The sequence below is a fragment of the Theobroma cacao genome, chromosome 9 (assembly GCF_000208745.1).
Source record: "Theobroma cacao cultivar B97-61/B2 chromosome 9, Criollo_cocoa_genome_V2, whole genome shotgun sequence".
NCBI classification, from domain to species: Eukaryota; Viridiplantae; Streptophyta; class Magnoliopsida; order Malvales; family Malvaceae; genus Theobroma; species Theobroma cacao.
The window spans coordinates 4,492,093-4,518,889 of NC_030858.1; the positions used below are offsets into that span (position 1 = coordinate 4,492,093).

General features: G+C 37.5%; 5 protein-coding genes across 6 annotated transcripts; 2 read left to right on the forward strand and 3 right to left on the reverse strand.

The window, feature by feature from the left end:
• Positions 2,241 to 4,521, forward strand: LOC18588371. The gene is made up of 6 exons (XM_007012727.2): positions 2,241 to 2,412; positions 3,007 to 3,253; positions 3,349 to 3,389; positions 3,510 to 3,750; positions 3,847 to 3,887; positions 4,015 to 4,521. The coding sequence occupies exons 1-6, from the start codon at positions 2,373 to 2,375 to the stop codon at positions 4,341 to 4,343; spliced, it is 939 nt and encodes a 312-aa protein (XP_007012789.2). The 5' UTR covers positions 2,241 to 2,372; the 3' UTR covers positions 4,344 to 4,521.
• LOC18588372 (regulatory protein NPR1) lies at positions 5,437 to 10,594 on the forward strand. Its single transcript, XM_007012728.2, has 4 exons — positions 5,437 to 6,421; positions 6,804 to 7,551; positions 9,702 to 9,905; positions 10,147 to 10,594. Exons 1-4 carry the CDS (start codon positions 5,879 to 5,881, stop codon positions 10,425 to 10,427), a joined length of 1,776 nt encoding a protein of 591 aa, XP_007012790.2. The 5' UTR covers positions 5,437 to 5,878; the 3' UTR covers positions 10,428 to 10,594.
• Positions 11,730 to 13,852, reverse strand: LOC18588373 (heat stress transcription factor A-2). Its single transcript, XM_018126666.1, has 3 exons — positions 13,173 to 13,852; positions 12,217 to 13,085; positions 11,730 to 12,131 (listed from the first exon to the last, which is right to left on the reverse strand). Exons 1-2 carry the CDS (start codon positions 13,677 to 13,679, stop codon positions 12,240 to 12,242), a joined length of 1,353 nt encoding a protein of 450 aa, XP_017982155.1. The 5' UTR covers positions 13,680 to 13,852; the 3' UTR covers positions 11,730 to 12,131; positions 12,217 to 12,239.
• LOC18588375 (5'-nucleotidase SurE) lies at positions 15,385 to 18,769 on the reverse strand. The gene is made up of 10 exons (XM_007012732.2): positions 18,363 to 18,769; positions 18,134 to 18,228; positions 17,750 to 17,817; positions 17,601 to 17,644; positions 17,389 to 17,466; positions 17,149 to 17,302; positions 16,631 to 16,783; positions 16,425 to 16,535; positions 16,108 to 16,173; positions 15,385 to 16,011 (listed from the first exon to the last, which is right to left on the reverse strand). The coding sequence occupies exons 1-10, from the start codon at positions 18,662 to 18,664 to the stop codon at positions 15,913 to 15,915; spliced, it is 1,170 nt and encodes a 389-aa protein (XP_007012794.2). The 5' UTR covers positions 18,665 to 18,769; the 3' UTR covers positions 15,385 to 15,912.
• On the reverse strand, positions 20,977 to 26,774 carry LOC18588376 (zinc finger CCCH domain-containing protein 65). Of its 2 annotated transcripts, XM_018127735.1 has the most exons (8): positions 26,476 to 26,774; positions 25,113 to 26,185; positions 24,219 to 24,287; positions 23,857 to 23,985; positions 23,211 to 23,261; positions 22,699 to 22,839; positions 22,580 to 22,620; positions 20,977 to 22,543 (listed from the first exon to the last, which is right to left on the reverse strand). In XM_018127735.1, exons 1-8 carry the CDS (start codon positions 26,606 to 26,608, stop codon positions 21,328 to 21,330), a joined length of 2,853 nt encoding a protein of 950 aa, XP_017983224.1. In that variant the 5' UTR covers positions 26,609 to 26,774; the 3' UTR covers positions 20,977 to 21,327. The 2 variants fall into 2 exon arrangements, with proteins under 2 accessions (XP_017983224.1, XP_007012797.2); XM_007012735.2 differs by having other exon boundaries at positions 20,977 to 22,620.

Consider the following 26,797-nt stretch of genomic DNA (forward strand, 5'->3'; position numbering starts at 1 on the left):
AAAATCCCCTCTTACCTTTCAAGTTCTCATATTTATACTGAGTAGGAATGTTTTCTTATGAGTTATTTAGGAGAACACGTTCAATCATGGGAAAACGTGTTTGTCATTAGGAGTGTACAAAGTCGGTTTCAGTTAGATTATTTCAAAAATTGATCAAAAATTTCAGCCATTTTAACCGACCAAATTGCACCCTCTCAAAATCGATTTCGATCAGTTTTTAAGGTAGTCGGTTTAGTCGGTTTCGAGGCGATTTTTATAGACTGTGGGCTTAGTTTGATTTGGGCTTGGGCTATGAAGATTCCATGGAATTGACTTGGGCTGTGAAGGTTGACATGGACTGTAAAAGATCCATAGAGTTAACTTGGGTTGTGAAAATCCATGGGCTAATAATGATCTTTGCTAATAATGATTAAAGATCCATAAGCAGCAAATGATTAACAATTCATGGGCAGCAGATGACATTAATTCCGTTGGGCTAATTCTTGAGAGAGTTTTATGCTTAACAATCCATGGCCAACAAACAGCCAAACACAATGACACATTGACAAAATAACTAACAAAAAAAAAAACTATGGTTTACCTTGCAGTGGTAGTAATTTTGACTGAAAAGCACCAGTTGAAGAATGAAAGACATCCAACTTTGTTAGTGGCTGTTGGTTTAGGGTTTAGTGAGAGGGAGAGTTAGAGCGGCGAAAAGTAGGGGAAGGAGAATTTAGGGGGGGTCAGGGGAAACCGGAAAAGGAATAATAGCAGCAGAAGCTGCTATTCTTTCTTTACCCTTATGGGTGGCGGGGGGGGGGGGTTACTGAGGGGTATTACGGTATTTCCCCCCCTCTTGACAAAAAAAAAAAAGGACCGACGTTTAGTCGGTTGGTTTAGGGGGAAGGAGTCCCCCTAAGGGCTGAGCTGATCAATCAATGGTTGCTATTGGAACCGTCGGTTACATTAACTAACGGTTTTGATCGATTGCTCGGTTGCAACCGACCGTCGCCTACCCTTACTTGTCATGGAAAAACAGTTAAAGAACAGTTTACAAGATATTAAAAGAATGATCACGTAATTAGGTAATGGGCGTAAGTTCTGGATAAATGGAGCAGTAGCATTTGAAAGTGTGTCACATATATTTTTAAGGAGTAAGGAAAGAGAAAATGGTAAAGCACATGTACTTCAAGGAAAGGTTAAAAAGAAGTCCTCTTAACTATCTTTATATCTGAGCCACCAAGCCAAACTCTCTAGAACATCTCAAATGTGAAAGTAACTCATGAACCTGCCACTTATTCTGAGTTACTTTCACTTTTCCGTACAAATAGCTATTCTATGCTTATTCCTGTGTGTTTCTGTGCTTGTAACGCTCTTTGATTGCGCTTGGAACGCCCTGGGCGCTTCTGTGCTTAGAACGCATTGGACACTTCTACACTTGGAACACCTTTGGACGTTTCTGGGCTTGGAACTCCCCTGGACACTTTTACACTTGGAACACTTTTGGACATTTTTGCATTTGGAACACCCTTGGGCGCTTTCACACATGGAACATCCTTGGGCGCTTTTACTCTTGAAACATCCCTGAGCGTTTCTACGCTTGGAACTCTTTGGGCAGTTCCACGCTTGGAACTCTTTGGGTGCTTTCGTGCTTGGAACACCCCTAGTGCTTCTGCACTTGAAACGTCCCTAGTGATTCTGCGCTTGGAACACCTTTAATGTAATTTTCCTATAAATAGTACTTTAAAAATAATAATTAACCAAAATTGGGCACCTCTTATGTGGTTTGTTTTTAACTTGTTGGCATTGGAAAGCATTGAATGTCAATATCATTACCTTCTTTTTTTCCCCCTTAGAGATGCAAATCTATTCTAATACGAAAGAAGAGAAAAGAGCATTTCGTGTCTTTACTTCTACCAACCTGAATACTAAGTTAAATACGTTGCCATACTATTTGCTTCTTTTATGCATTTGTGACAAAAGAAAGAAGGCCTTTTAAGGCCTGGTGGACCAACAAATCTTGGGTATTATAATATTTTTAATAGAAAAGTCCAATGGAGTCCAAATGAGCCTAATAGTTGGCCCTTGTAAGCTGTACCCTTCAAACCCCAAAGCCCAAAATCAAATTCTTCCCCCTAAAAACAGAGCTGTTTTAAGTCAATGGCATACCGAGGAAGTACAGTTGTCAACTTGTGAATGGTAGGTTACGGTAAAGTTCCATTGTTACTACTACTTTTCTTCTAGTGGGGCCAACAAAGCTGATTCTGCTCAGTCCAGTCTGGTAGGCGCAAAAACACCTGATTCCATTGTCTTCGCGAACTGCCTGCTCTTCAAACCATCCAATCCTAACTTACATCACATTTGGACAAATCCCAATCTCAGACACGATTGCAATGGCAGATCAGAAGCCAAACCCGCCGCACTCGCGGTCAGGTAAGATTTTCCTTTCCCCCAATCACGTCCATTCTTGACAACAGTCAAGTCCTTCCTCCTCCCCTTTTTGTCTTTTACTGAATGGATCATGAATTTAAATGACAAAAGTTAGAAGAAAAAGTGTTGATTTGTTTCTTATGTGACTAGCCATCTTTTGAGTCTGATTTTTTCGATCTTCATCAAACTATTCTCTGTCTGGTTGTTGAGAAATCTCAGCAAACAAATGGCAATGATATCTTGAATATGTGAGACTATTTGGTTTCGACTGTAGAGGACAACATCTGAGTAAAATTGAAATCTTGTGATCTTTGGGTGGAATTTTATTGGTCTCTTTTGATTTTCCAATTTGTTTTCTCTGCCATACCATCGGAAACCAGGAGTGCATTTGTTTCCTTGTTCGTGCTCTGCAATTGTGGTGTTCTTCAATTTGTCATAATCTTTTTGCTGGTGTTCTGCACCTTTCCATGGCTGAATATATTAGTGGTGGTTTTGATTGATCATATTGAATGCATTATGTGCCATATAATGTTTGTACAGTTATTGAACTTTGTTTGAAGTCTAATTGAGATTTATAAACTATATTTGTGGTGATAGGAGATGAGGATGTAAAAGCACCTAATATATTTGAAAGAGCAAAGGAAGAGATTGAAGCAGTGATTCATTCCGGAAAAATACCTCATTTTCATAAGGAAACTCATGGAAAGCGTAATGATATTGATGAAAATACCCCATTGGAGGATGTGAAAGCGCCTAATGTGTTCGAACGAGCAAAGGAGGAGATTGAGGCCCTTGTTGAGACAATCCATCTCAAGAAAGAGTCTCACACTCATGATGATGAAAGGTTGGAATCTAATATTTCTCCTTTGAATGGAAATTGAGAGTCAAATGAGGGTGCCTTTTCTGGATACTTAATTTCACATCACAATGAATTTTCAGGGACCATTCTACCAAGGCAGAATCGAACCATGAGAAACCAGGTTCTTTGCTAGTTTTTTGGCTCATGCTTATTTCTTAAATATCTTTTTCAAGCTCTGGATAGTTTTAAGGGCTACGATGATGAACTTTAGTGCTATATGTGCTCTGCTTTTTGTTGGCAGAAAATGGTGCCAAGGCCCCCAATTTGATTGAAAGAGCTAAGGAAGAGATTGAAGCAGTGATTCATACCGGAAAAGTACATTTCCATAAGGAAACTCATGGAAAGCGTAATGATATTGATGAAAACACCCCATTGGATGATGTGAAGGCACCTAATGTGTTTGAACGAGCAAAGGAGGAGATTGAGGCTCTTGTTGAAACAATCCATCACAAGAAAGAGTCTCACACTCATGATGATAAGAGGTTGGAATCTGATAAACTGAATATGAGAATCAAATATTGAACTTTTAAGGGGTCCTTTTTCTGGATACTTAATCTAACATCACACTGAATTTTCAGGGACCATTCTCCCAAGGCAGAATCGAAACACAAGAAACCAGGTTCTTTGCTAGTCTATTGGCTTATGCTTATTTCTTAGATATCTTTTTCAAGCTCTGGATAGTTTTAAGGTTATGATGAGAAACTTCTTCAGCGCTATACGTGCTTTTTTATTTCTTACATTGGCAGGAAATGGTATCGAGGCCCCCAATTGGACTGAAAGAGCTAAGGAAGAGATTGAAGCAATCTTGCACCATGAGAAGTCACCACATCAGCATCACAAAGAAACTCATGGGAGGAATGATGACATTGATGAGACCACTCCACTGAATGAAGTTAAAGCGCCTAATGTTTTTGAGCGACCAAAAGAAGAAATTGAAGCGATTGTTGGAGCAATCCATCCGACGACAGAATCAAAAGGTTTTGTTTCCTCACCGAAGGAAGATGGGGGATTTAGGCACTGCATGGGAATGGGGTTGGAAAAACTATGCCATCCTTGGGGTAGCAAGAGAGATTAATACCAAACTTTTTGTATAGTTCTGATGGTTCTTGCCTATTTGTGAAAATTGCCATTCGTCAATGATTGTTTCAAGAATTTGGTAAATCCATTGTTTTTTCCATTTCATTTCTGTATCTCTGTTGACGCTGCATATAATTTCGGTGCGTTCATTATTGGAAGTATTTTACATAGAGTTAGCTGGTTCTCTGCAATTTTCGTCTCACTCATCCCATCCACAGATTATATACTAATATTCGTTAGCATCATTTTTCATTCCATTTTGATTCCTGGATTTGATACAGGCCTTTCTAATCATAAACTAAAGGTTATACTATGTAATCCTGTGTGTTTAAAGCAACCCTTTGCCTGCTCCCTAACAAGATGTGGTCACGTACAATCATTGTTAAGAAAGTTGAAGATAAATGCCAACATGGCTTGTCAAGCTTGCCTTGACATTACGTTTGAGGTAAATTTTGACAGATTCATGCTGCTGGATTGAGATATTTCCAGCTCTGCTTGCTGACAAAAGTCAATTTTTGCAGCCATTTCAATTACATCAGGCTCCCACGATTGTTTCCTTAAATGCACATGCATCTCTCTGTTCAATGAATCATCGTAAGCATGATTGGAGCTCATCAATTCCATCAATTACTGCTCCCCACAAAAAGAGAAGTAAAATGGAATCTTTGTGGCATTGGTCTCAGTTTTCTGTTATGCTCCTTTCTTGTTTAATTCCCCATCACTGAATTTTAGTCTAAGTTTTGGATTCATTGGAAACCCAATGGTGAATGATTGGAAAAAAACAATATTTGATGACTCTTTGGATTGAAGTATAAGAATTGAATACGTTGGGATTGGCTAGAACTTTTCAAATTCAAGCGAAGCCAATGTCCAGGTGACCCTGGTCACTGACGATTGCACAGCAAAAACTATGGCTTAAAAAATTGAAAAGACTGACGGAACGTGACAACGACCGCAACAGAACCTTCAGCTTTGAGCTGTTATCATATATGTACAGTACAGCACAAAACCCCCGACGACTTCGTATAAAACACGATATTTTAATATACTAGAAAAGTGGCCTAATGCTAATGGTTGGTTCTGAGAATAAATCCTAGCCGTTAAATCCAGATTCAGAAGGAAGATGAGAAAAAGGGCAAAAATGCGGTGATCCTGATGTACGGACGTGAAGCCGGGGGAAAATGAATCCATGATTCCTATGATCATGATAAAGGCAACCTTAAAAAGAGGGCAAATGAAGAGAACAATCTAACAAAAGTATCTAACTCTTCCTCTTTATGTTTCTTTATAACTTGTTCGTCACGCCCATGTTCCTTTTCCCAGCTGAAGCTAGCTCTTCCTCTCTCTCTGTCCTTTGACTTTCTTTCCTCTCAGTAATCCATGGCGGTTTCTCTCAATTTCCTTTTCCTTTAGTTCCACAACTCAAAGCCCCCTTTTCCATCGCAGAATCCTCCGTCTCTCTGAACCGTTTCTTCTTCAGCTACCAACAGAAATGCCTTTGAGTCTCAAATAGTTTTCCTTTTTTTTTTCCTTATGGATAACAGAAATGGCTTTTCGGATTCAAACGAAATCAGCAACAACAGCAGCACGTGCTGCATCGCGGCAGCAACCAACAGCGAAACGCTCGCTTCATCAGAACCGTTGAACACTCCCGCCATAGCAGCTCTTCAAATTCTTTCCAGAAACCTCGAGTCCGTTTTCGAATCAACGGACTCCGATTCCTTATACTCCGATGCCAAAATTGGGCTTTCCTCGGGCCGTGAAGTCCCCGTCCACCGCTGCATTTTATCGGCGAGGAGTTCCGTTTTCAAGACCGTGTTTTCGGGGCTAAAAGATAGAGGAGCTAAGTTCGAGCTGAAAGAGTTGGCTAGGGACTATGAGATTGGCTATGATTCTCTTGTTGCGGTTCTGGCTTACTTGTATAGTGGAAGAGTGAGATCGTTGCCGAGAGGCGTTTGCGTTTGCGTTGACGATGATTGCTCCCACTTGGCTTGCAGGCCGGCTGTTGATTTTGTGGCTGAAGTTTTATACGCAGCTTTTACTTTTCAGGTCTCTGAATTGATTTCCCTTTATCAGGTCAGTAACTACTCATGTTTTTAGCCTTTCTCAATCATGTTTAAGTCTTAATTATATAGTAATACTACGAATTTGTAAATTTGTGAGGAATTATATAGTTTGGGGAAAAAAAAGTTATGATGTTATTTTCTTTATACATTCCAGTAATTTTTGTCAAAACTAATCCCTATAACAATTTGCAAGTTTTGATTTTCAGGGTTCGATTCATATTTAGTTTTGCTATTTGCTTTTTCCTTTAAAAAGCAAAAGAGTATGTTTTGTGGTGAACAACAGAATGTATGCTTTAAGTAATGTTTGAATGAATGTTATATTTGAGTTGTTTGCTTATTTTAAGATTTTGCTTTCTTTTTTTTTTTAATTTGTGCTCTGATTTTGATTCCAGAGGCATCTTTTAGACATTATCGACAAGGTTGAAATGGATGATATATTGGTGGTTCTTTATGTTGCAAATATGTGCGGTAATACTTGTGAAAGATTGCTGGCAAAGTGTATAGAGACTCTTGTAAAATCTGATGTTGATATTGTAACACTTGACAAGGCCTTGCCTTATCACATTGTGAAACAAATCATGGATTCCCGTCTGGAACTTGGTTTGGACAAGCCTGAGAACACAGGTTTTCCTGATAAACATGTGAAGAGGATACATCGTGCTTTGGATTCGGATGACGTTGAATTAGTGAGAATGCTACTGAAAGAGGGTCATACTAATTTAGATGAGGCAAGTGCACTTCACTATGCCGTGGCATACTGTGATGCGAAGACCACAACTGAATTACTTGACCTTGGACTTGCTGATGTTAACCGTAGAAACTCAAGGGGATACACTGTGTTGCATGTTGCGGCAATGAGGAAAGAGCCTAAGATTATAGTATCTCTTTTAACCAAAGGTGCCCGGCCATCTGATCTCACCCTAGATGGTAGGAAAGCTTTTCAGATCTCAAAGCGACTCACCAGGGCTGCAGATTACTATATGTCTACTGAGGAAGGAAAGGCTTCTCCAAAGGACCGTTTGTGCGTTGAGATACTGGAGCAGGCAGAAAGAAGAGATCCATTGCTTGGAGAAGCTTCTCTTTCTCTTGCCATGGCTGGTGATGATCTACGGATGAAATTATTGTATCTTGAAAATAGAGGTAATTTTCAGATCATATTCAAATCCTTTTCCTTTTCATGCTAGCTGCTTTATCTTGGATGGCCCTTCTCAGTTACTTTCTTCAAATGGTCAGGTTTTTAGCCATTAGAATTCCCATTTCTTTATAGTTTCAACCTATGATTTTGCAGTAAGGAGCCCTTTGTTTTTTCCTTTGAATCTCCAATATGTGTTTTTACCGGTGAGTAGTCATGCAGGTGATGCTGTGGGCTTCCATCAGTCATATTTACTTGTCCAAGAAAATAGTTTTATACAGACCAAAAGTCGGTAGAGAATAGCAACGTATTGCAATTTGTGAACCAGAATGGAAAATAACAACTTCGACGGAGTGAACAATGTGCTTTTGCTTTGCAAGGAAATGCTGACCACACCTATTATCATAGGAAATGTTAGACCAATGCAAAGGGAATTAAGGCAATTACCTGACTATTATAATAGTACTATATACTTAACACAGTGAAATTATTGCACACCAAAATTCTCTTTTTCTCTTGCTCTTCTAAATCAAAGTATGAAACTCCTCTCTTCTCTCTCTCGACTACTGCAAGTTTGTCTATGCTTGATTTATTCATTCGTTCTTTGGTTTAGGTCATTAGTTGAAAATCTGAATGCCACATAGATGTGGTTTTTCCTTAATCACTGATCGCATTAAACAGAGAAGAATAACAATAACTAGAACAAGAACAAACCGAGTTATTTCTCTCCGAACACATGGGGTTGGCAATGTAGACCGCATTGTCTAACTGTGCCCTATTTATAACCCTGTCTTGAATGGTTTCAGTAAACGTGAAAATGAGATTTTTTTTTTTATATAGTATTAGAGAAGAATTAAAAGAAAATTAATGATAGCATAGTTCCACTACTCTTATAGCATGTTTGGTTCGCAGAATGGAATGGAATAGAATAGAATAATTATTTTGTGGAAATAGAATAAGGAAGGAATAGAATAGAATGACTATTATGTAGTTTGGTTTATGGAATGGAATAGGGTAGGAATTGTTATTATAACTTATTTCTAATGTTTGAGTGGTAGGAATAATTTTGAAAAAATTAAATTAAAAAATAAATGATAAAATGACAAAATTACCTTTTATTATAATTTAGTAAACTAGACAAAATTACTCATTATTATAATTTAATAATATTTTTCTTTTTTAATCTTTTAATTTTATTTTCATTAGAAATTTAAAAATTTATTATTAAATTATTATTATGATTTTTTTCCAATTTCTTTTTATTTTTTCTTTATTTGTATTTTCATTTTTTAATCTTTTAATTTCTATTTTCATTAAAAATTTAAACATTAATAGTTTATTATTAAATTATTAATATAATTTTTTAGTTTAATTTCTTTTTACTTTTTTCTTTATTTTCATTTTATATTTGTAGGTCGTAATTATTTTCAATAAATAAAGATATTTCTGTCCAATAAATTTTTGACTCTATTCCATAGTCATGGAATAGTTATTATCATGGGGAGGTGGGGACTGGTCAAGCCAAGATTTTGAGGTGTAGCCATTCTTCCTCACCTCAAAAACCAACCAAACAAGAGAATAAAAATGAGCAAGGAATGAGGGAGGAATGGCTTAGCTATTCCCCGTACAAAACTTGCCATTAATTTTCTTTTCTTTTGAATTGTAAATATTAGCTTGGTATGTTTTTGCCTTATTTTCTTCCACAATATCAGCATAGAGTTTCTGATCTTTCTTTATTGGATAGATAGGTAGTTTGGTTGTTGAAAAGAGATATCTCTCTGTCTCTGGTGAATATGTCAATTGGTGGAAACAACAAAATTAAAAGAAAGCCTAGGCAAATTTATGCTAGGATATCTTTCTGTTGAAAAATGTATTGTGCTAAGTCAGCGTTTCATCTCTGGACTCAAAACCATTAACACCTTCTACTTCGTTATGAATTGTTAATGATTTAAGCCAGAGGTTCACTGGCCATATCATAGAGTCAGAGGATTGGGGGTTTTAAGTTTGTCCTTCTTCTCTACTGATGCGGTCCCAAGTTATTTGCAACCCTGGAAGCATCTCTACCTATATCTAATTTTGAACTCTCCATCATATTTCTTATTGTTGTTGAAAAGTGATGGTTATGTTATCGATTTCTTACTTACCTTACATTTTGCAGTTGGATTGGCAAAACTTCTTTTCCCCATGGAAGCAAAAGTTGCGATGGACATTGCTAAAGTGGATGGAACATCTGAGTTCACATTAGCCAGCATCAATTCCAACAAATTAAATGATGCCCAAAGAACAACTGTGGACTTGAATGAGGCACCTTTTAGAATTCAGGAGGAGCATCTAAATAGGCTGAAAGCACTTTCTAGAACAGGTACCGACTGATGCTTTACATCAATATTTTCTCTTTTCCTGTTAATGCCCCAATTCATTTTCTTGGGTTTCTCCTTGCCAAAGAATCACATGATGAACCAGTGTAATGTCCTGGTAAGCTATTTCAGGAGTTGTAGATTTTGAGCGTCAGACTAGCATATTGACATTAATTTGGAAAAATTTGAATAAACATCATGTTGATGAGTAACTGCATTTACTCTAAACCCCTCTCTCTGTGGCAGTGGAGCTCGGCAAACGCTTTTTCCCTCGTTGCTCAGAAGTGCTGAACAAGATCATGGACGCTGACGACTTATCTCAGCTAGCATGCGGAGGAAATGACACTCCAGAGGAGCGACTTGTTAAAAAGCAAAGGTACGTGGAACTCCAAGATGTACTGAGCAAGGCATTCAATGAGGATAAAGTAGAGTTTGACAGATCAACTATCTCATCTTCTTCTTCATCAAAGTCAATAGGGGTGAGCAGACCTAATGGTAAGCTAACTGGTAGTGGTAGGGGCGGTTAGACCATAGGCCTAATGCAATCTTTTGTAGTTGTATCATAATAATTCCGTTTCTTTTTGACCTTTGGTTATTTTTTGGGTTTTTGCTTTGTATACTATAAATTAGAACATCATTGATCACAGGAAGATGTGGACAAAAGATACCGTTAATTTGCTTTTCTTTTCTTTCTTTTTTCTTTTTTTTTTTAAACTTTTTGCTTTTTGAATAGGTTCAATGTTAAATTATTACTTTTTTCTATGATAAAATATTAAACCATTACTTAAGTAATGTAGTTTAAACTTGAATTAATTAATCCTACAAAAAATTTAAAATTTTATTAATGAGTGATAAATTATAATTTGTCACTACATAAACTTATAGACTAGCAATGGAATGTAGAAAATTGTATAATATTTCTGACAAGATTAATGATTAATTGCCTGTCCAAGAATTAAATGGCCGGCCCACAAATCCAACCTGTTTTAAAAGCAGTTGAAACCCAATTGGATGAAACCCCTAACAACCTAAAAGCGTCGTGATTGCTTCCCAGTTCTCAATCGACTTCGCTCCCACTTTTAGATGCTATTTAGCTCTTGGTTAGATTTCAGATTATGCTAAATACGTGCCGGTCTTCCCTTCCCCTCTGACAACCCTTTAGCCACTTCCAAATCTTACCCACCATCGTCTAACTCGAGGCAAAGCTTTGAGCAGACATTGGTTGGTTTGAACCTTCTAGCGAAGATCAAATCATGAAAAAAGCTTTACAATATCAATTAAATTATTTGCTTACTGATATGAACAAATTTCAATTATTTTACGCAGTACTTATCCGACCCTTTTTGAGGGATTATTCCAGGATTTACTAGTCTGAGAATAGAAAGAACCGTCATCGTCACAACAAAATTTCAACAATCACATCAAAAGCAGTTGTTTACAAGTTCTAATCATTATAGCCAAGTAATATTTTATATTAAATAAAGTTATAATCTCATCTTAGGAAATTTTAAAATAGAATAAAGAATGGTTAAATTGAATAAGACACGTATTAGACTTTGAAGGACAATAATCCACTATAAAAGGGCAAAACACCTTTTTTGGGAACAGATTTTCTGCTATATTAAAGTCTAGGGTGGCCTAATATTAGTGAACAGCACCACAAGTTGCCCCACCAGTGCAGCTGCCAGCAACGTGGTTAATTAGTTATCTAAACAAATTTCTATTTGGAAGGGTAGAAAATTGAGTGACTAAAGCTAGGAAAAGTTCCATACACTTGTTGCGAACAATCACAAACAACTGAATAACAAAGACAGCATATATGGACTAGGTAACAAGTGAGGTATAAAATCCACAGGTTGCTTTCATGTAAGCTAAGCATCAAATATGCAACACCTTGATTTCAACTTAAAAAAGTGAAATAGCAGAAATAGAAGAGGTATTCAATGCCAAAAGAACCAGGTTGTTGTATATATGGTATAGGGTAGAAATTTTTACAACCTAAAGGACAACAGTAGTAAAAAGAAGAGGCAATTAAGGAAAGAAAAAAGGGAAATATAGAAAAATATGAACATTTCTAACAGGGCAAATGTCACCGTGGTATGAACATTTGTTCCCATCAGCTTCAAGCCTTCAACAAGATTCATGGAAGAGCCATTTCATTTTTAGCTCTTGAGACAGTTTGCTATCATGGATGAAGAAAAAACGAAAGGCAGCAGCAGCCATTCAACTTCCTGCAACCATTGGCGTTTACAGTAAGATAGAAACCATAAATAATTATTACCATTAATTTATAACAAGAGCAATTAAGATACAGACCATTTGGTTAGTGAAGGCGTGGATCAGACACAGCCAGTTTGCTCCACCAGCTCACTTGCAAATCCACCCCAGCTACACGGCTTCCAATTGATCAAATCCTCCAACTCAAGATAAATCTTAGAATCATTCACTGATAGCTCTTCATTTGTTACATTGTCTACAATTGAGCTTTCCCCTAGTAGGTTTTCAGACATAACATGATAGACAGATGACATTTCTGGCACACTGCTCTTTTGATCCTGAAGGGAACAGCACAACCCATCCTCCATGGAAGCCGAAAACTCATTCTCCATTTGGTTGTTGTTCTCCATACCATCAGGCAAATACTTTGAGAACTCATCAGGTTGCATTGATTCCAATCTCTCCTGATCAACTTGGTTGCTACACTTGACACTTTGGTCAGTCCCCATAGCCTCAGGCAAGCTCTTTGTGACTTGTGTCTCAAGCAATTTCCTTTTCTTGCTAAATTCCCCCTCATCAAGCTCTTTCTTTTGCTGCTTCCTCTTCTGAATCAGTTGCTGAATGAAGTTAGGAAATTTAGCTATTTTAACAAAGAAATTGCACATTTGTTGCTGCCTACACTCAGAAAACCGAATCCGCTCTTCAAAAACACTCAGCTGATGATTTGACTCTTCCTGTTGTTGTCTCAGTTTCAAAACTTCCAATTGCAAAGCACTCTGATCTTTCTTTAGAATCTCAAGCTCAGTTTCCAATCCAAAACTAGTTGAACTATTAGCACAAATAACTCCTCCCTGTTGCTGCTTATTATATCTACTTCTTCTCTCAATGTTTTTCAGCAAATGCTTCTTTCCTCCTTGAAACCCTTTATTCGCAAACTCCCATCTATCTGAATCAATCTTCCTAAACCCCTAAAAGGAAAAGAAACATTTTGTAGTTGACTAAAAGTTCAAAAAAAAGGCAGCAAAATTTTGAGAAAAAGGGGTAAAACTACTTACATAAGTGTTGAGCTGGCGGATGAAGCTGGAAAAATTCTTGTGCTTGAAATACTTGGGCAGGAGATTTTCAGAGAACTTATGAGAATCCCAAACAATGAAACTATTGCGGTTCACGCTCCAGGAAACAATCGGGTCGGTCTCCGGATCCTCTACCATCTCAAATGTTTTCCTCAAAAACGGCGGAGGACCCGACTCCTGCAACCCTTCTATCGGATTCGGCGAAACATCCGATGAACTAGAGGAAGACGACCCATTATTACTGATTTTGTTGCAATCCCCACCGTTCATCATATCATCAACCATTCCCATTTCCTCATCATCTTCCTCTCCGTGTTCCTCTTTAACTGATTTCAACAAAGCCACCTGATCTTCTCCGCCGCAAGTGGCTGCGCTACTTTCTGTTACCGCGGCCGGCGCCGCCACTGGCTCTTCCTTGACTACAATATTTGACTCGCTTTGATTCTCATTGTCTGGTTCATCTTCCATTTTCTTCGATTCTTTCAGCATCGATGTCGTGCAGCTCAAACCAAAGCCTTCTTCTCCACCTCCACTGTCAGGTACCACCGTTTTCTTTGTTTCTTTTGGAAGAATATTTATTTTTCTTAGAGGTTTTTCAAGTGGGTACGGCAACAAAGAAGAAATAAAGGGAAGGAAACTTGGAGGAGACAGTGGCAGTCTTCTGAGCTGAATATATATCGTGTCCAAAGGTGATTTAAGAGATATTGCCACGTTTCATCGCTCTTCGTCCTTTTCGCCATTTGTAGCTATCCTTCCTTGTCTCCACCTAATCCAAACCCCTATATTCTCTTCTATTTTCAGTCCCCCACCCCCCTTCTAAATCAATATTTCCCAATATGATGACGCCACGTGGATGAATGGAGAAGATTATGGTGAACTTGTTGTCGTTTTTCTGTGAAAGATGGGGAATTTTTTGCATGCAGCATCGTGTCAGTCTTTTTTCTATTTTTTTGTTGGGGGAAGCTGAGTACAGTCTGCGATTGTTATCTCCAAATCTTCACGGTGCAATCCCCGCCTCCTAGCCGTCCGATCTCCTCGCGGGGGATTGTGAGCGGACATGATCATGCGGTCGCTACACGACAAGCGTTCGGTCTTCCCTCTGCATGCTCGCCACGTGTCTGCATTCCTATCCATCAAAGTGTCCTAACCGTTGGCCGTTTATGGGTTCGGCCACAAAGCATTAATTTTGCGTAGTCTTCCCTTCTTTCGAAGAAGAAAAAAGATTGTGTAGTCTTTGGCGTACAAAATGGTATATAAAGTGAGCCAATATAATCTTGCCACGTTTTCGAGTGATGCGGTGGCGGTATTTTTGGGTAAAAAAGCTTCGAAGCACATCAGCACACTAATATCGATGGGAACCGTGCAGGTGGCACCGATGACCGAGTGGCAGTTGCTTGATGGGTTGGGCCCAAGCTTAAAATCATAGAGCGTGGTTTTTAAAAATAAATTTTGAATTATTTTAATGAAAAAAAGGAGCAGAGCCTTGTTGGTACATAGAAGTACCATAAGTTGATCAGTCCCCTAATTTGCATGCTTAGGCTAAAGCAGCCTCTTTTTGCTTCAAGCTTTTATTTATATTTTTTAAGTAAGAAATGGATTGAGGTATACGACAATGCCTTGATCTACTGTCACCTACTAAAGTATGTTGTTCGCCAGATTTTGCCTTTGCTCCATCAATTTCCTTTCTTTCGTCTATGTAATACCCCTAGTCTACTACTTTATATACTGTACTATTAGAAAAGAAAATTGCTATTAAGTACACCGAATTTTCTTTAAATTTTCAGTCTTAGAAAGAAAAAAAAAAAAAAAAGAGGGTCGGCAAAGAATTCTCTCTAGAAATTGAGAGATGAGGAATTTGTTAAATTTGTATTGGAGATGATGAGGACTGAAGAGAGTTTATCGTGCCCATTACCCACCGAGAGGGAAATAGGTAGGCAGACCGACTGGGCACGGAGTCTTTCACCTTACTCCTCATCTGATGATGATCGTTCCGATACCTCGCTTTGTCTCTTTGTAAATAACTACTAGTTTGTTTTTTTTTTCTTTTTTTGAAACTAAACTAGTATGTCTTTTAATACATTATAGTCCAAAAAAGAGAATTAAAATTCAAAAGTGCTTAAATCATCTTTCATGAAAATTATACTGGTACTGTATATATCTCTAAATAAACCCATAGATATTAGACTTTGAGTTCTAAGCTTTAAGCAGTTTGGCAAAGGCTGCTATCCATAAAGAGCAGACGGTTCTCTTGTAATAAAGTTAACAAGAGGTGGAAAGAGAATGGAAGAGATAAAACACATACACTCCGATAAGAAGGATAACGGAACATTTTCTGACCAACCCCTCGAATCAATGGACTGAAAATCCACTTTCATCCAAGGCGGTACACCAGTTGATTAAATAAAAGATGCATGTTATCCAGTCCAAACAAGTAATTTTTTTTTTTTTGATAATTAAGCACCTTTGTTGTAACCCAGGAGACATGAATTGCCAGGCAATTTTAGCGCATGGCAACATAGAAATTAACAGGAAGGCGTAGAGGTAGAGCCCGCATATTACACAAACCCAAAATCACTCCTTTTTTTTGTAGCTGTCGCCGTACGCCGTACCCATCTGATACACAATGGGACATGCTTTTTTTTTTCTGGATCTTTTTTTGGATTTTAAGAAATGGAATGCACAAGTTTAACTACCAGGTACTACTGGCAGGGGAAACTTGGCTTCATTGCCTCCTGCCAAGTGCAACTGTAATCCAGTTTGAAACCTGTGTTTCAATCTTGGATTGATCGGTTGATGATAAACATAAGGGAGTTACAGCAACCTGCCAATGCCATCCAATAAAATAAGACCAAATAAGCCATTAAGAAGAAAAGATGGATGAAGATCAGTTTTAGACAGAAGGACAATTCCAACTCACATATCCGTCTTCTACTGCTCTAAAATCTAGATTATCATCTGCATCTTCTGTCTCCTTTTCCAAGACCTGCTTAAATGCAAATGTATAAACTAATGATTATAGATGCGTATGGCTAAAGCTAAAATAATGCAGCCATTAAGGAATTCTGTGAAAGAGATAGGGAGTGGGGGAGCACTGCAGAAAGTAGCTTCAACATCAAATGCTTGCAGAATGCAGATTATTTGCTTTCGTATCTTTAAAAAGTAATGAATACTAAAAATAGCGGATTTGACAGATTGCTAAATTGTAGCAATATATATATATTTTTTTTTGCTTACCTCTAAGCGAAAGTATTTTTTGATTGTTTGTTGGCCATTCAGTTTTCCAGCAATACCAACAGATTCAATTTCAACATTCTGCCTATGTGAGTTCAAACGCCTTGCTGCACCCTGATAAATCCAAAAAGTGGGCCATTTAAAGCACCAATGCTAAAGCAAAGATCAAATTAGACCCCGGAGCATTTTTTAATGTAACAGATACTTACGGCTGCAGATGCATCTCGACTGAGTTGTGCAAGTTTAATACCAAGGCTTTGCTGATTAGACAAATATTGGCCAGCAGCAGGATGCCTATTTGCTGACACAGCTTTCCAGCTTAAAGGGGACCTCCATAGGCTCTGCCTGGTCAATTTGAATCCCTGTGAAACACACATTGTGCAAACAATATATGAACCTGTTTGCAATTAGAAAGACAATGGTAGATTTGAGAATTGATATAACTGTCATTAAACCAAATTCAAGCTTATGTAATATACTTCTACTTGGCTTCAACCATCTATAGATGCCTAATTTATTTACAGTATTATTCCAACTTTACTCATGTAACTTGTCACACCAGCAAGAAATACATCATCCAGATTGCTTTCCCAACGTACAAATAAGTAAAAGTGACCAGGGAGTTTGAACTGTCTCTACATATTTGCAAGCAGCAACTCTTTCGACCTGTTTATCTTAAATTTTCAGTATGGAAGTCAGAGTAACTATATTTACTGCAAAGGTTTACCTTGTTTGCTAGGGGACAAGAAGGGATTTGTATATTCAGTAAGCAACTTTCCGGGAAATTTCTCCTCTCAATATCCCTTACAGCTGCGAATATTAAAGGCAAACAGACATTGGCCGCATTCTTCAAATCACTTTCACAGCTCACCTCTTTCTTCCTAAAATTATTATAAACATAAATTCATCATTGATCCACAAAACACTGGAAAATACTAAAATTCAGAAAGAAGATACTAATATTTACCAGTTGAATGACAGGCAAAGAGATGGCACACCACAAATTAGTGCCTCTCTAGCAGCAGCAACAGCTCCTGAGTAATACCTAATAGTAATAGTTCATGTACATTGCAAAGTAAAAAACTTAGATTTGAGACAATGGCCATCAAATTTAACAAAAAGATCTAACAAAATAACGGGAAGACAGGGCACAGGCTATGAAGACAACATATCACTTACATATTACGGCCACCGCTGGATCCTCCGTTAATTCCACTAATCAACTATAGATAGAAACAATAAAAAAAAAAAATACAACTATAAGAAAAGCATTGATTCTGAAACATGCACAATCTCAATTCTCAAAGCAACAATTAAAAAGTGCATACCAAAACAGGCTTCGACCATGAAAACAATGCTCCGGACAGAGCTAACGAGACACAATCCACAGGAGTTCCTGATCATGAACACCGGAAACAAATTTCATCTTTCATAATCTCTACCAAATGAAATCCAGAAGGCGTAGACTAAACACGGTAAACCACAATGATAAAACGAACACAATTACATGTTAGAAATAAATGACTGATTTACAAAGGTTATGTACAAAATATGACGGCCACATGGTGTGATTTTGAATCAGTCACATGTAACATTAATATCATATTTACTTACTTGAAGTACATTCAATTGTTAATTACACAAAAGTCTCTTTGTGACTGTAGAATTTACTTTTTACTACATTTTGTTTTTCATTTCAACTGCAGAGTTACCTGAAACTTCAAAAGCAGTGGCACCGTTCATTTCCACTGAACATACAGCAACCGTCTCACGCACCGTCACGGAATGACCGGCAACCGATTTATCCCTGCAAAGAAAAAACAGGCCTCTGCTAAGATTCACTCTGATCTGGTTCAAAACTAAGAAAAAGTTTACGTCATTAAACCACATTGTATCAATAGTTTAAAAGAAAAGATGCACTGAAATTTTGAACAAACTGACGATTGAGGAGCGCAGACGTGGAGACTGAAGCGACCGTCGGAGAGCAGAGCTTGAACGAGGAAAGTGAGGCCGGGTGAATCGATTCCTTCACCATTGGTGATCAGAAGCACTGGCTTAGAGCAATCTGGCTCCACGTTCGCCGTGTTTGGCTTGGCATTTCGTGAACGGGAAGATAATGAGGAGGTTGAGTCGAAGGAGTTGGTGGATTGGTGTTCCACGGCGTCGTTTCGGGATATCAGAACTTGCTGGAGATTGGAGATCAAAGAAGGAGGTAGGAAGTTGTTCTTCACGGAAGTGGTCATGTTGATTGTTCACAGACAGAATTTGGTTGTTGTGATTGGATTAAACTATGCTTCTTTTCTTTGGTGTGTGGGAATTTTGCCGAGAGGAAAATGGCATTGGGCTTTCGGATTTTTATAGATGGGTGCTGGAGGCTTGTTGAAAGGGAATCCGGTTCAGTGAAGTTACTGAACCGGTCGTTTTCCTTTGCGGCGGTTAATTTCACTTGGGCTATGCTAACGTGCCCATCTTTTCTCTTGTCTTGCAAGATCACCGACCGCTGATATGCTTTCCTGCCTTTGCAGCCGTGATCTATCAAACCAACTTTTGTTGATCAAAACATAAGCAGTAGTTTAGAAAATATTCAGACCTAATATTCCATCAAGATACAGGCTAATCATTGTACATTAAGTTGTGTTCTTATTGGCCAAAAAAAAATTTGAGTTTTCCAATATTTTTTGGTTTCTTTTTTTTTTTCCCCTCATTAACTGTAATTATAACAAGGACTTGTGGGCGGGGCCCAGATTTGATTACAAGCAGCAAAGTCACATGAGCCTCTTGATTGAGCTTTCCTGCAAACAGTGTGGACCAATTTCATAAACAAAGGGAAGCAGAAGCAGTGGTTTGATGCTTCAAAGTCAGAAAGTTAAATTTGTGTGACATCATCAACTTCTCTGGCCTGGTCTGATCGGGTAATGCCTTGATGCCTACCAATCCCATTGCCATGGCCATGTCATCATGTTTGATGGATGATGCCTACTTATTTCTCCGTCAAATTGGCTCTTCTCCAACGACACCTAAGTCTAGGCCACATGTATCAATCTTTGAGGGATAGAGTAACGTGAATTACTGCGATAAATAAGGGTGTTTGTGTGTACTAATGATATAAAGCATTAGGTGTTAAGTTACCATCTCTGGTAAAATCCCCCTGTTTTCTTGTACCATCTGTTTCTCAATTATATAAGATTGTCTTGGAGGGGGACAACCTGCAGAAAAGGGTCGTGCAGCGTACCCGAACTGACACCATCCATTTCACGTAGTTTCAACTTTCAGCACATTAACATTTGACAAATGAACCGTGATTTTTGGCACAGTGGTTCTTCGATAAGTGAGGATCATAGTCAATTAGCAAAAGAGACAAATCTCTAAGAGGGAAAACGTTTGAATTCATGATCTTCACGATGGAAAAGAAGAACTTAGTTTAATCCGAGAGATTCAAAAAAATTTGAATCTGTGAATGAAAAGCAAAAAGAGAAAAAGAACTTGATAAAATGGACATTTGATCCTTTTTATATGATTTAGCATTTTCACACTTTTGGGTGAAGGAGGCTTCGCTTTTCATAAATATCAAACAAGAGGGGCCAACCTTACACCAAGAAGAAGGCTTCTTAGCCTTTGCCAAGGGTAATAATGCATTTTCTTCAAATTAAAAGCAGACGGCTCCACCTTCCTTAATCCATGCACTCCTGACTCCACAGTGAGTAGAATCATTCACATGCACACAGCTGAACATAATTCAAATAAGTAGTTTAGCATTTGTACAGATCAAATTTCATTTTTGGTTCCCGAAACCAGAGACAATAGTGACATCGAAACCTTTTACCATCTTCATCAGATCCAAGACTACTTGGATTATTAGGCTACAACATCTGAAAAGTAAGAGATCCGTAGTCTCAAGCTGTTCAATAATTCTTTGGTTCCATTTGGTCAGGAAATGCAATATCTACAGAAACCTGCAAACTTGCTTAAAGCCAAAAAGATAAAACCGAAAATACAAGAGAAAAAAGATTAATCTTTCTCATGAGAGACATATGCTACAGACTCAAAACTGATAGAACGAATGCTAAGAGAATAGAGATCCCTACTGTAACTTGGGTAGTTTTCCTTCAGATTGAAGTGATTTACTCTATGACTTCTTTCTCATCTATAATGTCATATATTTTGTTGTATAAGGCAATGCATTCATAAGCTAACTTCGTACAGCAAAATCAATATGCAATTAATTTAACTTGCCTTCGCTGAAGGAAATGAAATCATGACATGTTTTTCCCCTAAATTTGCTCAGTTTGCTAGTCAGTAACTTATGAGAACCCAGGCTCAACTAAATCAAAGAATAAAACATAAGGAACTAATGAGGATGAGATTTCATATTCACTAAGCGCACCCTAGTGTTATAGATATTTAGCCAAAAGGAGATTGGCAAAACTTGAGATTCTTAGGCTGCTCACTGCAAGAAGTAACCTCACTGAATAACAGAGGCTAAATGGGGCAACCTGAGAATTTTACTGGAAGCCCAGATTTTAGAATTTGGAGGAAGAAGATTAAGACTTATAAATTTCAAGGGAAAAGAAGTATTTCACCTCCATCAATTGGTAAAGCGGCAGCGATGATAACCCAGCTATACCATGAATTGTTATGCTCAACAGTTAGCCCCTACCCTGTTAACTGACAGCAGAAACTAATGAAACTTATTAAATGCTTCACCTACTTAACTGGCACTGGAAATAACTGAAATGAATGCTATATAACGGCAGATATACAGACACAACTAACCAGCCTTCCCATTTTATAGATTTAATCAATTCTTATTCACACCAAAATAACCATGTATAATCCCACCCCAACCCCCAAACCAAAACCCATTTTTCAAATGCTTTATCCATACCACCCATTATAACATAAGCGATCACATCTGCTTTATTTTCCTGCCAACGCTAGACAAAATATCCAAAAGCTTTGAAGTTTCTGCCAAGTCACTTTTTGAACCTTCATCGTTTCTGCTATCCCTTGTTTCACTCTTAACCCCAGTACTGACAGCAGACTGATTTTTCTTCATTCCAGACTCAAACTTTGCTGCAAATGCTAGAGTAGACATCAGTGCCTTCTGAACTGAGTTTGGTGTGTTTTTATGTGAAATCTTCTCTGAAGATTGACCCAAAGCAAGCGGATAAGCTGCCATCTTCCACGGGATTGGATTGGAGCTGTATTGTTTATCAGACAAATGTTGGCTTTCATTAAAAGATTGACTGTTGACATCATCAAACTTTTTTGCAAATGCTAGAGTAGAAATGATAGCCTTCTGAGCTGTATTTGGTGTGTTTTTATGTGATAACCACTCTGAGGATTGACCAGAAGTTTGTGGAGAAACTGGTGACCTATATGATATTTCACTAGAGTTACGTCGTTTATCAGATGCATAATTACTCTTCTGAAGAGATCCATTGTTAACAATATCTGAACTGGAAGGCATGCTAGCTTCACTACTTCTAGAGTTACCTGATTTTCCCAAAGAGAGAAAATTTATTCCCAGTGGCACCACTGCTGGATGAGTTTTCTTTTGATCTGTACTAGATGTACTTTGGGTTGTCTGGTTGCTGAGTTTACCTCTATCGCCTTCGTTTTCACTGGGATGTTGCTTACATCCAACTCCCCTATTTAATGCCAAACTAACTTTGCTAGTGGTATCTTCTAAAGAAGATTTTCCAAATGATAGAAAATTTATACCTCTTGGTACCACTTCTGTTTTTCTCGTTGAACTATCATTCACATTTTGAATTGTTCCTGATTCACTTTGATTGGCCTGAATCCCAAGTCTGCCACTTTTGTTCATCTTCAGAGATGGCTTTGAAGCACAAGGACTATTGACACCTGATGTGCTTAGATTACTTTGAATCCCAACTTCGCCACTTTCTTTCATCTTTTGAGATGAGCTGCCACGATTAAGTTTACTTGATTCAGCCATAGATGATTTTGAAACAAAAAGAGAGTTGACCCCTTTGCATGCAAGATCAGGTGTTTTAGTTGGAGTCCCTGCCACAATTTGTTCCTTGCTTTTCTGAGAAAAAGCTCTGATAGAACAGGACGAGGCATCAACATTTTTGCTGATACTCAGTCTCATTTCAGAATCACCATGCAATGATGACTTCAGTTGAAGTTCACGAGCACTTGATAATGATGCAACACCTCCCTCAGGTGACATCTGAAATGAAAATAGGTTATCACACACGCTAAATCAACTAATTGAAAATGTAGCTTTTTTGTAATAGAACAAATTTACCTTGTGTGAAAACAAACAATCATCACCCCTGCCGCAGAAGCCTTTGGTCATGTAGTTGATACAGTGATACTTGGAGAGCTGGTGATCAAATGGACACTCATCACCTTTCATGCATGATTGACGTGCAAAATGAGAACACGGCTGCAACAACAAAATACAAAGACATGGTCAGACAAATGCACCAGTACAAAGCAGACTTTATTTTTTAACAAAATAAAAAAGGACACAAAATCTAAGTGACTTATGTTCCTACTTCCTATTAGTTATTAGGAATGATTTGTAGTTGTTACAGATTCATTACTAAAAAAACGTTGAATGAACAGAACTACAATGGTGTGGCCAAAAGTAAATTGCAATAGCAACAATCATAGTTCAATTCATCATAATAAAATGTAACAAACAAAAGTTACTCAGCCTGTATAGGTGATAGTGGCAACAAACTGAACAATGAGTTATAATAGAATGCAGCTACTTGCATCATTAAAACAAGGTACCAAGCCAAATGACAATACCTGGGATTTTGTCAAAGGCACTGTATCATGTGAGTATTTGCACTTCTCACCCTGTGGAGAAAAAAAGATATTTAGACCAAATCAACATAGTATACAGATTTGAGCAACTTTATTCAGTTTTAAAAAATTCAAAGAAACAAAAACAATACTTCCTTTCCTTCTTTCCCCCTTCCCTTCATCCTTTGGTTTTTCACACCAGTCCATCCTAGAATACTACCAATCCCTGCCAAGAATTTTTGTGCAATTACACTTTTCTGAATTATTTTCTTCCCCATCCCCTTCCTCTAGTATGCTTGGAGTCAATAAAATCAAATTTCAACTGTTTATGAACATTTAAAGGGAATATTCTGGAAACCATAATGGTTTAGGGTCAGTCTAGCATAAAAAAACATAGCACGGTATAATAATCCACAAACTAGAAACTCAGTTAGATGAGCCCAATATAACCACTTGCAGCACAGGAAAAGCAATAACATTTAAACATTGTAATTAAGAGCAAAGCAACCAATTATTTAAATTTCTAGTGAAAAGTTGGCTATTATAAAAAAATTAAGGTTTCCAGCAGGACTACCTGAAAATGAAACTCTAGAGCTATTTTAAAAACTATATAATTATCAAACAAGAAAAAAATTAAAAATAGTACAACCTCATAGCATCTTCCCTTCAGATAATGGCGACAATAAGTCACAGCTTTTGGTTTCAGAACTGTCTGCAGTTTCAACCTTTTAACACCAAGCTGTTGATTTTTTTCTGCTCGTTTCTTTCGTTTATTTCGCTGCACAATAGAACCATAACAAAAATATCATTTATACATTTGAAGAGCATTGAGAGAATATAACCAATACAGTCATCAAAATTTTTGTATGGAAAACATGTAAACTAATTTGTAGATATCTACATAAGTGCAAATTTGGTTTGTGGTGAAATTAACTTGCACCATGAGATGTAAAGGTAGCCAATAAGAATCCATCTAAAAATTCAAAAAGACGAAGGAGACATACTCAATACCTTCTTCTTTTCTTTCTTCTCTGCAAGATTTGAACCCTGATTTTTCTTATTGCAGACACCATCATCCTTCTGCATATAATAACAGGAAACCATACTTGTCACATGTCAGAACTCACATAGCAATTCCATCATGACAAAATAATTCGATATAACCTAGTGCATAGGCTCTCACATACCATTCAAACTAAAGTTTCAGACAGATCACTCTAATGCATTTCATGTCTCTCAGTACATGTATATGCACTTGATTATATGTGAAAGCATGAGAATGTGTGTGTGTGTGTGTATGATACAGAGTGTGTGACAGAGAGAGAGAGAGAGGGTACATTGTTTATGCTTCTACTTTTGACAAATTATATATCAGTTGAACCTGTCCTAGAAACTAATCTAGCATTGTATATAGTCATATGAAAATATATTTGTGTGTTCTTTTTCTTTTTTATTTTTGTATTGAATATGAAAGCAGGATCAATATCTTTAAAATTTGGCATCCGATGTCATGAAGCCTCACAAGACAAACAAAGGTAGTCTGGTCAAAGCCAAAAATAATGACAAAGCAATGCAAGGGCGGAAATCTATGAAAAGCTCCTGGTCATCTTGTAGCAAAAGATAGCCATAAAATTATGACCTAACAACCACATGTCAAAATCTTAGATTGATGCTAGGAGGATACTTTATTTATTTAATTTCAGAAACGGAAAACTGTATAAGACTCGTAGAAAGTCATTCCAAAGAAAATCAAAGTGGCAAGTCAACTTATTATCACAGAGAACACTCACATGAAAGCAAGCTCATGAAGAGGACAATGCTGGTAGATGTTACCAAACCGAAGTAAGCAAGTTCATAATTACAGATGGCCTCTAAAGGAAAGAAAATTGCAGGTTAGAATCATACCTTCTTTTTAGATTTAATTATGTGATTTTCATCTCCACTTTGTTTTGTTCCTTTCTTTCTGCGCATCCTTCCAAGTTCAGACACCATGTGATCTCTCTCACTACCTTCAAGCTCTACATCAGAAACTCTATTGGCAATCTGAGCAATATTCATATTAAAGGAAGTAATCTCAGAATCTTTATTATTAGCTGTGCTTTCTTCATTACAATGAAGACCTTTATCGTCAAAGGGATCTACTTGCTTCTCCTCTCCCTTCTTTTCTGATACTACAGCATCCTCTAAGAGTATATCAACTGACTCATTGACAAGCTGAATGTCACCAAAAATTTCTCCCTCTTCAAGCTCTCCATTTTCAACCATTTGACCAGGAGAAGGCATTCTATCATTAGAGCTAACAAACTTCTCCAATTCCATCTCTTTTTGCTGAATTCCAATTTTCTCATGCATTGCATTACTCTTCAACAGGGAACTTTGGTCTTCAGCTTTCTCACTTGATTTTGAAACTTCAACTATCAAACTTTTGTCTGAAGAAAAATCAAAGGCTTCAATAATCTTTTGATTATCACCTTCCATAAATACCTGTGGCTGAACAGCTGTTCCAGATTCCTCTGCAACAACAAGTGGAAGTTCAATACGCTCTTCTTGATTATTCATTGATACACCCAAACAATTATCACCTAGATTCTGGCCCAATGATGTGGCCAAGCAGTTATTCCTATTATCATAATCTTCATTTCCTTTCATGATATTTTCTAACTCATTCATTAGACTTTGTTCTGGACCAATCTCTCCATCTTGAAAACCAGTGCCTTCAGTGCTACTACAAACCTTCAGATCATTTCCATTCACAAAATTCTGACTTTCTTCTATTTGCATTATCTGCTCTATTTCATCTATTACCATTTGTGTATCACTAAATCCGCTGTCCTTGAAAACAGCACCCTTGAAATCTGCATCAACAACCGTTCCTCCCTGAGCCGGTAAATTTGCAGGCTCGCTACTATTTTGGACAATCGACTCACCAGGCTCTCCAATATCATTGCCACCCGGTTCGCCTTGTTTACTACCATTATCTTCAAGAAAAACAAAGAATATCAACAATGAGAAGAAAAAGTCACTGAACCTAAAAAATAGAAAAATTTTAGGGTATTCTTTTAGGTAAATAGAATTTCATTTGTCTAAAAAAGAATCATATGAACGATTAATTCCTCAAAACCCGAAAATAAAAAGGGACTAATTTCTTTACTAACCTAGTAATGAAAAACTCCATTGTTTTTAATTCAATCCAGCCTCTTCAAAATTTTTATAAAAAAATGAGAAAAGAAGTAACAGTAAATTTGAAGAATTCAAATAAATAAATTACCCGGTGTTCGGTGAACAGGAATAATGGGAGGGGCAGTAGCGAGTGGAGAATCGCCATAGCAGAGGGAGATAAGGCGAACGAGATTATGGTAAGTTCCGCTCCTGAGATGTGATCGGCGATGAGGAGTGAACATAAAGGGAGCTTCCACGCCTCGCTCTTGCGGTTCCTCCAATTTTTTTCCGCCAAATACCAACTTCGAATTCACTCTCACTATTCTATCACAAAGACAGAAACACAAAACCCTACTTCAATTTTTTTTTCTTCTAAATTTTAAACGTTCTTTTTTTTTTCTTCCTTACAGCGGGACCGCCTTTCAGAAGGC

What these genes read in the sequence shown, in the direction of transcription:
- LOC18588371 (XM_007012727.2), top strand. Translation starts at nt 2,373, where the DNA reads ATGGCAGATCAGAAGCCAAACCCGCCGCACTCGCGGTCAG. An exon ending in ATCGAACCATGAGAAACCAG is followed by an intron (nt 3,390 to 3,509) that starts GTTCTTTGCTAG and finishes TTTTGTTGGCAG; the next exon opens with AAAATGGTGCCAAGGCCCCC. An exon ending in CACACTCATGATGATAAGAG is followed by an intron (nt 3,751 to 3,846) that starts GTTGGAATCTGA and finishes CTGAATTTTCAG; the next exon opens with GGACCATTCTCCCAAGGCAG.
- LOC18588372 (XM_007012728.2), top strand. Translation starts at nt 5,879, where the DNA reads ATGGATAACAGAAATGGCTTTTCGGATTCAAACGAAATCAGCAACAAC. An exon ending in AATTGATTTCCCTTTATCAG is followed by an intron (nt 6,422 to 6,803) that starts GTCAGTAACTAC and finishes TTTTGATTCCAG; the next exon opens with AGGCATCTTTTAGACATTAT. An exon ending in ATTGTATCTTGAAAATAGAG is followed by an intron (nt 7,552 to 9,701) that starts GTAATTTTCAGA and finishes TACATTTTGCAG; the next exon opens with TTGGATTGGCAAAACTTCTT.
- LOC18588373 (XM_018126666.1), bottom strand. Translation starts at nt 13,679, where the DNA reads ATGCTGAAAGAATCGAAGAAAATGGAAGATGAACCAGACAATGAGAAT. An exon ending in TCCGCCAGCTCAACACTTAT is followed by an intron (nt 13,086 to 13,172) that starts GTAAGTAGTTTT and finishes TTTTCCTTTTAG; the next exon opens with GGGTTTAGGAAGATTGATTC.
- LOC18588375 (XM_007012732.2), bottom strand. Translation starts at nt 18,664, where the DNA reads ATGACCACTTCCGTGAAGAACAACTTCCTACCTCCTTCTTTGATCTCC. An exon ending in TCCAGCGGTGGCCGTAATAT is followed by an intron (nt 17,467 to 17,600) that starts GTAAGTGATATG and finishes TATTACTATTAG; the next exon opens with GTATTACTCAGGAGCTGTTG. An exon ending in GTCGAGATGCATCTGCAGCC is followed by an intron (nt 16,536 to 16,630) that starts GTAAGTATCTGT and finishes TGGATTTATCAG; the next exon opens with GGTGCAGCAAGGCGTTTGAA.
- LOC18588376 (XM_007012735.2), bottom strand. Translation starts at nt 26,608, where the DNA reads ATGTTCACTCCTCATCGCCGATCACATCTCAGGAGCGGAACTTACCAT. An exon ending in AGAAGAAAGAAAAGAAGAAG is followed by an intron (nt 23,986 to 24,218) that starts GTATTGAGTATG and finishes TCTATTGTGCAG; the next exon opens with CGAAATAAACGAAAGAAACG. An exon ending in TGCCTTTGACAAAATCCCAG is followed by an intron (nt 22,840 to 23,210) that starts GTATTGTCATTT and finishes TTGTTGTTGCAG; the next exon opens with CCGTGTTCTCATTTTGCACG.